This window comes from Haliotis rufescens, unplaced genomic scaffold, assembly GCF_023055435.1.
Source record: "Haliotis rufescens isolate VD_foot unplaced genomic scaffold, xgHalRufe1.0.p SCAF_19, whole genome shotgun sequence".
Lineage (NCBI taxonomy): Eukaryota > Metazoa > Mollusca > Gastropoda > Lepetellida > Haliotidae > Haliotis > Haliotis rufescens.
In genome coordinates this window covers 16,456,841-16,469,525 of record NW_025963879.1, presented here as the reverse complement: position 1 = coordinate 16,469,525, position 12,685 = coordinate 16,456,841, and the positions used below count along the sequence as shown (strand labels likewise).

Genomic DNA, 12,685 nt, shown 5'->3' with positions numbered 1-12,685 from the left:
ATGTCATGTCTAGAAGATTTATTGTTTTTATTAATGTGTGTGTTTTTTCATTGTAAATTGGTGTAACAGTTATACTTTAAAAAAATTCAACAATGGCAGGTTTCTAAAATTTGGAAATCATGCTGTTTTTAAATCAACATCAAAACTATTGTTGTATTTTATGTCTGTATTTCATAATGCAAATTGTAGCATGGGAAGGTATAGTTTCATTTCATAACTTACCAATTGTTATATGGGTAACTCTGGTATCTGTAGGTGATCAGTCATCAGCCCTTTGCTGGCTGGTTGAAATTATGGTAGCCTGCGATGCGAGTCTTAACGACAGGCAATAGGCGGCTCCAATACGACAGTCCTATTGATCTTCCTGGATTTTTCGGCTCTTTAGCGAACATGTTATTTGGCTGTGTTTTTAACCATATCTTTTGCTTTGAAGGAGATCACATTTGGTTTAGTGTTGAAATTGAGATGTACACATACAATATCATAGTGGATTGCATGAAGACGTCAATAGCTCATTGTTGTTGATTTTCTCTTGTGGAATATTTCTGCAGCACAAACATTGTATTTTTTTTTAGACGAAAACTTTCTTTGAGGATTTCATTTGATGTTTTCAGATGAATATCAGTGTCAGTGAAATCCCTCTCAATGTCATGAACGGTCAATAATATATTCTTTTGAAAAAGTGATCAATTTAAGATGTTGTCAAGTGTGTCAGGAAGCAGAGCTATTTTCTTCAGATCCAGTTACACGCACATTGATTCATGGCATGGTCCATGTATTCATCTTACAGCTGGGATCTGTCTCCACAGCAGACATATATGTATCTGTATACATAACAAGCATCAATTCAGTTCCATAGCAGGCATATGCCTAACTGTATACACACAGTTCCATAGCAGGCATATGCCTAACTGTATACATACAGTTCCATAGCAGCCATATGCCTAACTGTATACACACAGTTCCATAGCAGGCATATGCCTAACTGAATACACACAGTTCCATAGCAGGCATATGCCTAACTGTATACATACAGTTCCATAGCAGCCATATGCCTAACTGAATACATACAGTTCCATAGCAGGCATATGCCTAACTGTATACATACAGTTCCATAGCAGCCATATGCCTAACTGAATACATACAGTTCCATAACAGGCATATGCCTAACTGAATACATACATACGTTCAGTGCAGGCACATGTCCAACTGTGTATATACATGTATCCATACCAAATGTCCCTATTGGAGTGCATCATTGTATCATTAGTTAACTGTTTGTTTCAGGCACATGAAATCAGTGATCAGGAATGTTGCATCTGATGAGAACTGCGATGTTCACCAGACAGTGCTTGCAATCCGAGAAGGGAAGGAGGGCTGGTTCCACCTGTATTGCCCCGGGGGCATTGCATGTGATGACGAGGGAGACCTCTGGGGGGTCATGGTAAGTTTATATTGGACTCTCAGCATACCATTTTATGAACAAATCTTTGAAGTATTACAAATAGAGAGTAACACCCTCCTTTCTTTTGACATCAATATATCAACTCATCAGGAAGTCGATGATATATTTGATGTCAAATGACACTCAGGTGAGGTTCTCTGGTTACCATCTAGCATGGTACGCTACATGATGGCGGTAGTTAACTTATGATGGATCGTGATAGCACACGCTTACTGACTTATTAAATATGTCATACGCAAATGTTTCTTGTTCTTTGTTCAACTTTTATGACACATCAGTTAGGATTGATTGATGCTGATTTTCTTTACCAAGTTTGTTTACCAAAGTACCTGTCATTAGTGATTCAAGGGCAGGCAACTATATTATCAAGGTATGGTTATTTTGTGGTATGATACATGCGGGATATGAACTTTACATCACTTCCTGTTTTGGATTATGCATATTCAGTATGCATACGACCTAGTTTGGGACAACGGACTTCGTCCTAACAGATGGGTTCTTTTCTAATCAATTTCAAATGGAGGTAGGGGTAATTCTACTTCAAAAACGTTCCAGAAACTAACATAAAAAAGTTTATGTGTATACTTAAGAGTAGCTATGATAATGAGTCCTGTATTCGATCAAGTGATGGAATACTGTGCTCAGATTTGCAACAGTTAAACAGTCAACAATGGGTGTGGATTACGAGATTTACCAATAGTGCTTTAATAGAGAGCCAGCAATAATAGAGAGCCAGCAATAATATAGTTTCATACTATACTGTCAGTCTTTTCTTTCTCTTTGTTGATTATATTTTGAACACATTGAGAATCTGTAAAATTGCAAATAACAAACGGAGAAGGTATTCTAAATTGTATAACTTCCCAATTCTATTCATTTTGGAGCATAAAATATGTTTGCATTAATTGTATAGATAGGGGTTGTTCCACAATAATGGCCCTGTACGTCATGGTTGCCAAGCAACTAGGATGGGCATCAAGTGGTCACAATGGATGCAGCACATAAATAGTACCAAGATGTGGTAACCAACTTTCGTCATTGTAAGCCACATACTGTCAACTCGTTTTACTAAGGAATGCTCTCTGCCTCCTGGCATTTATTCACCTGATGAAGGAGTAAGCATATACCCCGAAATGTTGTGTTCCTCATAATAAAGAAGTTGACGTCCATATATTCTCTTCCTTATGTGTATCACTTCTAAATGCCTTTCAAAGACCTAGTTTTACTAAGCCCCAATGATGTCAAACTGAGATAATCACAGGTTTGTATGGTCTGAAAACTGTGTGAACACCTGGGTTAGAACAGTGGCACTTATTTGGTTCACTAAGGCAGTAATAAGTAGCTTTTTATTTATTATCCCCACCATGAAATGGAAGGGGGATATAGGAATTGGTGCTGTCCTTCTGTCCCTCCATCCTTCTGTCTATCTGTCCGTCTGTCTGTTACGTTTCGTTTCTGGAGCAGACCTAAAAAACCATGAGAGATCTCTTAACCAAACTTGGCACATACATAGGTCTAGTGGTGAACTGGTGCCTTTTGATAGTTAGGGATTTTTTACTTAAATATTTTTCGGGTTTCCATAGCAACGACTTTGACTTTGAATAAGACGGTTGTGCTTGTTCCCGAAGGGCTAATGCCTTGCGCACAACCGGACATGTGATATTGGCTGGGGATATGAGTATTTCATGCTTGTTATGTTAATATATATGACTTGAAAAGAAATTCCTTTCAAGGGTATGTGAGACTCAATATTTTGGGATGTTTTTTCCCCCAATGAAAATATTATTCAATCAATGAATATTTAGAAAAGTGTAGGTTGGGTTTTGAAATGGTCCCTCATGATTCTGAACTGTAATCAAAGTTTGGTGATCAGACTGGTATGTAATAGACTATTCAGAGGATAACTGATCAAATCAGTTTCACTCAATAGAATCAAACTTTATTTCCTAAATTCTATATTTCTCCCCATTTTACTGATGTCAATGAAAGTGACAATTTAATGTTGATTTCCACAGATAATTACCACAAGACTTTGTCCACTATTAGTTGGATACGAAATTGTGCACCCATGCCTCTGAGAAAGAATGAGTTAGTGTAGCATCAAATGTGAAGTAATGGGGCTTCAGTCTTGAAAGGAGTTGTAAACATGTCCTAAGTTAGCGGATCGTCCCCCATTACAGCATCATGGGCCAGTTAAGTCAGCTGTACATCACAAGTGAACATGACAAGATGCGGACAAAAATTGTTTTAATTCCTGATAGATTCAGCCGGTTGTGAGAACTTAATGCATTTCATGATAGGAAACTCAGTAACTTCTGACTTTTATTGACCATTCACCCACTCCTGTGTTGTAGCCTATATCCACCGAGCAGAGGAAACGGTCACTGCAATGCCCAGGGCTTAACGATAGTCTGTTTTTTACCAGATTTAATCAAGCTTGTCTTGAGGGCCAGATATTGATTGAAAGTAAACGATGATATTTGCAAACAGCTCCATTGACATCTTACCACACAGTGTCTCAGAAGACTGAAATACAGCCAATCAAATTGCCACATGCTACACTAACCAATCAGATTGATACATTGGGGTGTGATAAAAGTTGGTACTAAGCTTTTTATTGATCATCGTATTGCTTCTGTAGAGTTTAATTGTGCAAGGTCAGCTTCTGGGAATGCCAGAATGGGTGGAAGTACCAAGATTAGCACATTCAGTAAACCTGTCAGTGGGCTTATAATTCAGGCATCAAGGTGACCAATATGAGATTAGATCTCAATGCAGTTGATAACCCATTAAGGCTGTATAAGGAAGTGCAAACCTTCTGTGGTTGTATTGGTTCAAGTTTTGTTAATAGGAATTATTGGCATTATGTGATAGCAAATCCATTTTTCTGATATTTGGATGTATTTGAATGCTACAAGTAAAACTAAGTATAGAAGCCTCTTCCTCTTTGTTGGACCTGTTATCAGGGAAATATACACTTGCCTCAACAATGACATAACATTATTTTTAGGTTAGAAGACAGCATTTGTGAAAAGTCTTTGTAGAATTGGAATGGAAGGATGGTGTCTCCATTTGTAATGTCCATGTAGTGTTATAATGGTAGGACAGTATGTTTGTGACAGGCCCTTGTAGTGTTGGTTTGAATGGTAGGTTAGTATTGGAATGGTAGGTCATGGTAATATTGGGATTGGAGAGCAGTGTCTGTCTGGTAGGTCATGGTAGTATTTGAATGGTAGAGCAGTGTCTGGTAGGCCATGGTAATATTGGGATGGTAGAGCAGTGTCTGTGTGGCAGGTTCTGGTAGTATTGGGATGGTTGAACAGTGTCTGTCTGGTAGGTCATGGTAGTATTGGAATGGTAGAGCAGTGTCTGATAGGTCAGGTAATATTGGGATGGTAGAGCTGTGTCTGTCTGGTAGGTCATGGTAGTATTGGGATGGTAGAGCAGTCTCTGTCTGGTAGGTCATGGTAGTATTGGGATGGTAGAGCAGTGTCTGGTAGGCCATGGTAGTATTGGGATGGTAGATCAGTGTCTGATAGGTCAGGTAATATTGGGATGGTAGAGCAGTGTCTGGTAGGCCATGGTAGTATTGGGATGGTAGAAAAGTGTCTGGTAGGCCATGGTAGTATTGGGATGGTAGAGCAGTGTCTGTCTGGTAGGCCATGGTAATATTTGGATGATAGAGCAGTGTCTGTCTGGTAGGCCATGGTAATATTGGGATGATAGAGCTGTGTCTGTCTGGTACGTCATGGTAGTATTGAGATGGTAGAGCTGTGTCTGTCTGGTACGTCATGGTAATATTGGAATCATAGAGCAGTGTTTGCCTGTGATATGGTGAAGCTAATGTGTAACATGATCAGGGCAATAGTTCTCTTGTTGTTCCTACATGTGGCGTGTGCCCTTGTGATATGGATTACTGAATGGCTGCCTGTGTTTCAGCTGCGGACATTGATCAGGTGTTGTTGCAAGAGGAAGAAGTTCCTGCAGGGGATGACCAAGATGATTGAGCCAGTTATGCTCCTTGCCATCAGGGACAATGTTGCAGCCATGGAGGTCAGTACACACCAGGGGACGTGGGAGAGGATGGATCCTGTCTTTTGTAACAGTCGACTCAATTGGATGATATGCTCAGGCATGATACCCCCAACAGCATGGGACATTGACCATAATTTCAACCAATTGTTTGTCAAGCCAGATTCAATTACTTGCAGGCCATACAGGCAGCTTTGGTTTAAATATTGCTGACTGTGGTGTTACATAAAATTCACTCAGTAGTCACACAAGCAGGTACAACATGCAGTGGGATCTTGTTCGTCTTAGTACAGCTACTATAAACAAGATAACATCTCAACAGAAAAGCTAAATAGTGAGTGAGTGAGTGAGTATGGTTTTACGCCGCTTTTAGCAATATTCTAGCAATATCACGGCGGGGACACCAGAAATGGGCTTCACACATTGTACCCATGTCAGAAAACGAACCTGGGTCTTCGGTGTGACGAGCGAACACTTTGACCACTAGGCTACCCGACCCCCCCTGAAAAGCTGAATAAATATTATAGGCCTAGTGTAGTGGTTAAAGTGTTTGCTTACTACGTAAATAACTGAGATTGTTTCCCACATAGGCACAATGTGTGATTCCCATTTATGTGGTCCAACACCACTATTGCTTGAATAATGCTAAAGTAGCACAAAAACATCTTCGCTGTTTTTCAAGTAGGGTGCTTACAAAGCTCTGAACTGATATTTGAACAATCCTTTAACCACAGTGTTCGGGTGAATTCTTTCCATGCATTGATCGAAGACATTTATTAGGTGAAATTTTGTAACCAAATGTAGTATAGCAAGATGCACAACAGACCCTACACTGTTCTCAATGGCCAATATTGAATCCCAGATAGTATGAACGTAAAAGCACCATTAGGTCTACAATATAAAACAATATACATGTATCCTAAACAAAGATATACACATAAAATTCATATGCTGAGCATGATACTATAAAATGCCACATGCATTCATGCTTACCTTCATTTCTTTATTTATTCTTACTTTCATTTATACCTCCTTTCATTCATTCATGCTTAACTACATTCATTCATCACATGCAGGCTTGCTTAGCCTTACCTCCTATGTCACAAATGAGGTCTACTATTATTACTAAAGTTACTAATAATACTTTTAGTTTAATGCTTATACATGTTTTAATAAACTTTAGGATACTTATCTGGTTGTTTAACTCAATAATCACGAATCCACATTCTGTGTATTCGTGTCTAAACACACATATATCCAAATACAAACACTATCTACAATATTGCAAATACAATTAATTAAAAAAATCAATCCAATAATAAAATACTAACCTTGGAATTTGATCCAAAGCCCCAAAGCGATCCTTGCGAATAACAAGTGAGAATATAGATAAATGTTTATCCTTTGAAAGGTATATGTGGAGTGACCACAGTCCTATGTGTCCAGTACACAGCATGGCTGAGTACCCAAGCTGGCCTTACAGACAAAAGGGCTTGAGTAGGGAAAAGGCCTTGCCTATTGTGTTAGTGCACAGGGTGTGACATTCACAAACTAACCATGCAGTAAGCATCCTTAGAAAAAGGGCTGTGACTGATAGTGTAGAGTTTAAGGTAAGCTGAACAATAAAATAAGATGACTAAAACTGCATTTAATTGTGTACATGAATTATACTTAAAAGGTAAAATACAAGAAATATTCAAAATCTGTTACTGCCACAGTATTATTCCTCTTATTTGATTATTTCCACTTATTATGTTCAGGACCAAATCTTTTACTGATTTCGGGCTCATTTAAGCAGAGGCAGTCTGCACTGTGGTAAATGATGCATCAGTTTTGATTTGCTTATACTCTCATGTCTATTTTTAAGGGGGCGGTGGGGTAGCCTAGAGGTTAAAGCGATCGCTTGTCACACCAATGGGTACAATGTGTGAAACCAATTTCTGATGTCCCCCGCTGTGATATTGCTGGAATATATATCGCTAAAAGCAGAGTAAAACCAAACTCACTCACTCACTATTTTTAAGTGCCTTATACACATTGTCAAATCAAACAGGGATTTGCAATGACAACCTACAGTCTTGTCTGCATTCACTACATCAGAGATCATCAAATGTTTGTGAAGGTTATGTCATTAACATGTACTCAGTTATCTGGTGTATTATATCCATTCTATTATGCTAAATACCCGGGAACTGTTTTCTACCACATATTTGTTTTGAACCTGAATCGAATAAGACAATGCTAGAAATAGTCATCCAGTTAAATTCCTCGCACAAGTTGATTGAACCACTGATCTTGCTGTGCAGGCAGGTGCCCTATCCACTACACCACAGAGGCAGGTGCCCTATCCACCACACCACAGAGGCAGTGCATACACTAAATAAACAAGGATGTTTCTATGAACATTCATGAACTACTTGAAATACTGTTATCAAGAAAACATTCCACTCACAATATTTACCTCTGTACCATGGGCCTGAGGCCCATCAGTTTGACAAGTCAATTAATTAACAAATGCACCTGTCACAGCTTGTAGTGTATCCACCTAGCTGACAGCTCTTCTATCAAGGGTCACTCTGTTTTTCATCCAAGGAAATGTTTTTGTAGGTTTGTGTCACATGCAGGCACCATTGGACCATTTCCCCTGTGAAACCCTGACCTACTTTACAAAATGTTTGAGAATATGTTTTTGGCCTGTGTTGGTTAATTTTGAAGTCAAGGTTTCTTGGTCTTGAAACAGATGAGTCTGGGTGATAAGATGGATCATTGACCATTAGGATTAGGAAAGTGATTCTTTAGACTAAAATACTTCCTTGGCCTTTCTGTTGACTGTATCAGCAAGCATTCGCAGAAAAAAGTACATTTTTCAAGTTTAAGACAAAAATAAATTCTGGCAAATAGGCATAACAATTGATAATAGTGAGTGAGTTGGGTTTAACGTCGCTTTTAACAGTATTCTAGTTATATCGTGGCGTGTCAGCTTAACGTGGGAGGAAAACCTGAAAGTGATGCAGGTCTTAGACGTTTAACACTTCGGGGAAACCCACGAGCACGGGTATGGTGCTGCCAAATCTAGAAACATAATTGGGGCAAACTGGGATTCGAACCCACAATCATAGGTTTCCCAAGGGAGGCAACTCTGCACAGTGAATCACGGCACCTTAGACGACTGGGCCATCCGTGCCCTGCAATTGAAAAGAAGTTGACCTTCCCACATCAAATTAACTGAAGTCATGACGTTTTATGTGTCTGGATATAATTGTTTGATATGTAAAATGATTGGCTGTATTTAATCATTTATGTTATTGTCAACTTTAAGCCATGATGAAATAATATTTATGTTTTGTTACTGCATTTAATCAGGCAAACAGTCATTTGCCATCACAGTAAGGCAGACTGTCTGGTATTCGGGGGCACAGTGGTCTGATGCGCCATCATCCCCTGTGCAGAGCTGTGTGTTCCTTAGCCATTCCTAAATCTGCTGGTCATAGTGTTGAGTCCCAGATTCTCTACATTTACGATTCTTGGTCTACCAGCACCATTCCCTTGGTTGTGGATTCCACCAAAGTGGAAAAAGTGTATGTATGACCTGCATCACTTTGGACTTTTCCCGACTGTCAATCTGAGGCATGCTGCTCTATACCCCCTACTAACTGACTTGTGTGTACCAGGTGCTGTGTTCCATGCTTGAGCTGGAGGTGATATCCAGCCAGGATCTGAAGATGCAGATGATCACCACGTTACAGAGCACCACGGATGGCAAGCGGATGTATGCAGCGCTCTGCGAGAGACAGATCGCCCTCAGGGAACTGGTAAGAGTACATCCTAATATTCCAACCTGGTTAGAATCCAGGTTGGAATTGGCCTTTGGCAACCTATGCTGTGCTGACTAACAGGATCGGATGGGTAGACTTGTTGAATTGGTTCATGCATGTCATGGTATGCCAATTGCGTAGATCGATGCTCACAATTGCTGGATCGTTTGGACTCGACTATTTACAGACCACTGTCATATTGTCAGAATATTACTGAGTGTGGCGTAATAACATTCTGGTTGTTTGGTATTTCTCATTTGTATGGATATTCTTTTATTTCATGAGGAAGAAAGAATGTGCCAGGGTGTACTGAAGGTACAACGTCTTAAGACCAGTCTTGATGCCCCCACCACAATAATACTGGAATATTGCTCAAAATGGCTAATAACCGAACTTCATTCACTAGTAAACAAAGTTTTGAATAATATTTTTTTAGGCTTACATCACAAAGTAAGGGCAAATTTTTACCTTATGAATGTTAGGGCCTGGACCTTGTTCAATAAAGCAGTCGCTAAGACGACCATCATTCCGAATTTGTAACCAGACAATCAAGTGATTGACATCATGAGCATCGATCCACACAATTGGGATACGATGACATGCATCAACCAAGTCACCGAGCCTGACCACCCGATCCCGTTATTCGCCTTTTACGACAAGCATTGTCGCCTTTTACGGCAAGCATGTGTTGCTGAAGACTTATTCTACCACGGATCTTCACTGGTGGCCATACTAAAACATAGACTTATGCCATACTATAACATAGACTTACGTCAGGTGCAGTCGCTAAGACGATCATGACACTCATACTGTAACATAGACTTACGACAGTCGTAGTAGCACCAAGATGATCATAACTCCCATACTGTAATATAGACTTACGACAGTCAAAAGTATTACTAAGACGATCATGACTCGCATACTGTAACATAGACTTACGACAGTCTTAGTAGCACTAAGACAATCATAACTCCCATACTGTAATATAGACTTATGATAGTTGCACTCGCTAAGACGATCATGCTACCCATACTGTAACATAGACTAACGACAGTCATAGTAGCACTAAGACGATCATGACACCCATACTGTAACATAGACTTATGACTCTTGTAAACTGCATGCAACTTAAACTGAATTCAATAAAATGTTTGTTGAAGGTATTTTATGGGCTTTCAATACTGGAAAGTTCATTTGATAAGACTTGCCACATTGTAAGTTCTCTTTGGCCAGTGAAATTGGATAACTTTTTGAGACATGGGTGACTGGGTGAAATGGGGTCCCAGTCACAATAAGTGTATCCAGATCCTGACCCAGTTGTTACGGTGACATTGTACATTTCAGCAACAAAAAGGTGGTCCAAAGAAACTGACTCTCCCCTCCAAATCAACGGATGCTGATTTGACGAAGATGCTTAGTTCTGGGTCCTTTGGGAATCTAGAATGTCTCAGTCTTGCCTTTACACAAGTCACTAGCTCCTGTGCTCATGAACTCATCAAGTTGCCTTCGCTCCGATACCTGAATCTCTGGTCCACACAGGTTGGTATTGCTTTATCAGGATAGGACTGTTAGGCTTATGGTTAAAGTGTTTGCTTGTCATACTGAAGACCAAGGTTTAATTCCCTACACAGTGTGGCAACATCAAGCCTTCTACCTGGGTTGGGGTGTTTGGTGTATTAGCTTGGATTCAGGTAGATTTGCACTTGTGATGCTCATGCTTGGTGTCCTAGCTGTTGGTGTGATTTTGCTGGAATACTGATAAAGCCACCATGCTCAGTCACTCACTTCTCTGGGGGCATGGGTGGCCCAGTCATCTAAGGCGCTGCAATTCTCTGTGAAGAGTTGCGTCCCTTGGGCACGCCAGAAACCTATGATTGTGGGTTCGAATCCCAGTTCCCCCCGATAATGTTTCTAGGTTTGTAAGCACCATAACCGTGCTCGAGGGTTTCACCGAAGTGGTAAACGTCTGAGACCTGCATCACTTCGGGCTTTCCTCCCACATAAAGCTGACACACCACACCAATACTCCTCTTGATGTAAAGCATTTGATGATAATCGTAATTAGTTTCCGTTGTTGTGACATTACTGTTTACTTTTGCATCAGCTAAAATATAAATATTTTTGTTTAGCCAACCCTTTTTAACTGTTGGAGGATGAAAAAGAAATAAAAAAGAAGTTCCTGAATATTTCATTTTCTTGACAAGACTTTATAACTGAATTATGAAAATATCTCAGAGAGAAAACACATACAATGTTCTCTTTTGTTATATCAACTTACTGTTTGCAGGAGTGACAAATGCAGAATTGCATCCCTCAGGAATATCAGAAACCTATGATTGTGGGTTCAAGTCCTAGATTGGCCCTGATTATGTTTCTTGGTTTGTCAGCACCAAACCCTTCATCATGGGGTTCAACAAAGTGGTTAATGCCTAAGCTGACATGCCAGTATCTATTTGAAATACTGTTAGCAGCATTAAACTAACTCCCTCACTATTGTGATATTGTAACAGCCCTTTTGAGTACACAAAAGGCGGTCGGGTAGCCTAGTGGTTAAAACGCTCGCTCGTCGTGCCGAAGACCTGGGTTCGATTTCTGACATGGGTACAATATGTGAAGCCCATTTCGGGTGTGCCCCGTTGTGATATTGCTGGAATATTGCTAAAAGTGGCTTAAAGCCATGCTCGCTCGCTCGCTCACTCACTCACTCACTCACTCACTCACTCACACAAAGTATCTTCTGTCTGCAGTTTGGTGACGTGGGTCTGCAGTTGATCTCGGAGCACCTTCACAAGCTGCAGGTGTTGAACCTGTGTGAGACCCCGGTCACTGATAAGGGACTTGTTTCATTGTCAGGTAGGCCACCTCTTAACATAGATAATGTAGGTGATATTCTGGACATTCTGAACATTCTGAATTTACTGATGGATATATTAAATGTTGTATGGGACCATGACATTTTTGAAACTGCTTACACTACTCAAAAGAAGGTAAAGAACACCTTATTCTTTTACATAGCTATAGTTAAATTGTTTGATAGGCATTAATTAGAAGTTGACGGATGACAAGGTAGACACAATTTTATGGATAATGACTTCTTTAATACTGTAAAAAGCGACGTATTGGTGTAGATGCTTATACTTGCTTGACAACAGTATTAGGATCTATATTGAAACGTCGCTTTTTACAGTATTAAAGAAGTCATTATCCATAAAATTGTGTCTACATTGTCATGACTATATTTAACCTGTTATGGCCTTTACAGATTAAGTTTTGTCATATAAAAACAAAATTGGCTGTCCTAAAATTCTTTTGAGCAGTATATTTTATGATTACACCATCACATTAGACATAAGTTTATGTTTTAGTTACTGCC

General features: G+C 39.7%; 1 protein-coding gene across 3 annotated transcripts in view; it reads left to right on the top strand.

Annotated features, from left to right (window-relative positions):
• Positions 1-12,685, top strand: part of LOC124137586 (C-Maf-inducing protein-like) — a 109,764-nt gene that overhangs the window by 83,464 nt on the left and 13,615 nt on the right. For all 3 annotated transcript variants that reach the window (XM_046503953.2, XM_046503951.2, XM_046503954.2), the window contains exons 13-17: positions 1,288-1,444; positions 5,405-5,518; positions 9,169-9,309; positions 10,657-10,851; positions 12,060-12,165. In XM_046503953.2, coding sequence (XP_046359909.1) covers positions 1,288-1,444; positions 5,405-5,518; positions 9,169-9,309; positions 10,657-10,851; positions 12,060-12,165 — 713 coding nt within the window. The remainder of the gene's footprint in view (positions 1-1,287; positions 1,445-5,404; positions 5,519-9,168; positions 9,310-10,656; positions 10,852-12,059; positions 12,166-12,685) is intronic.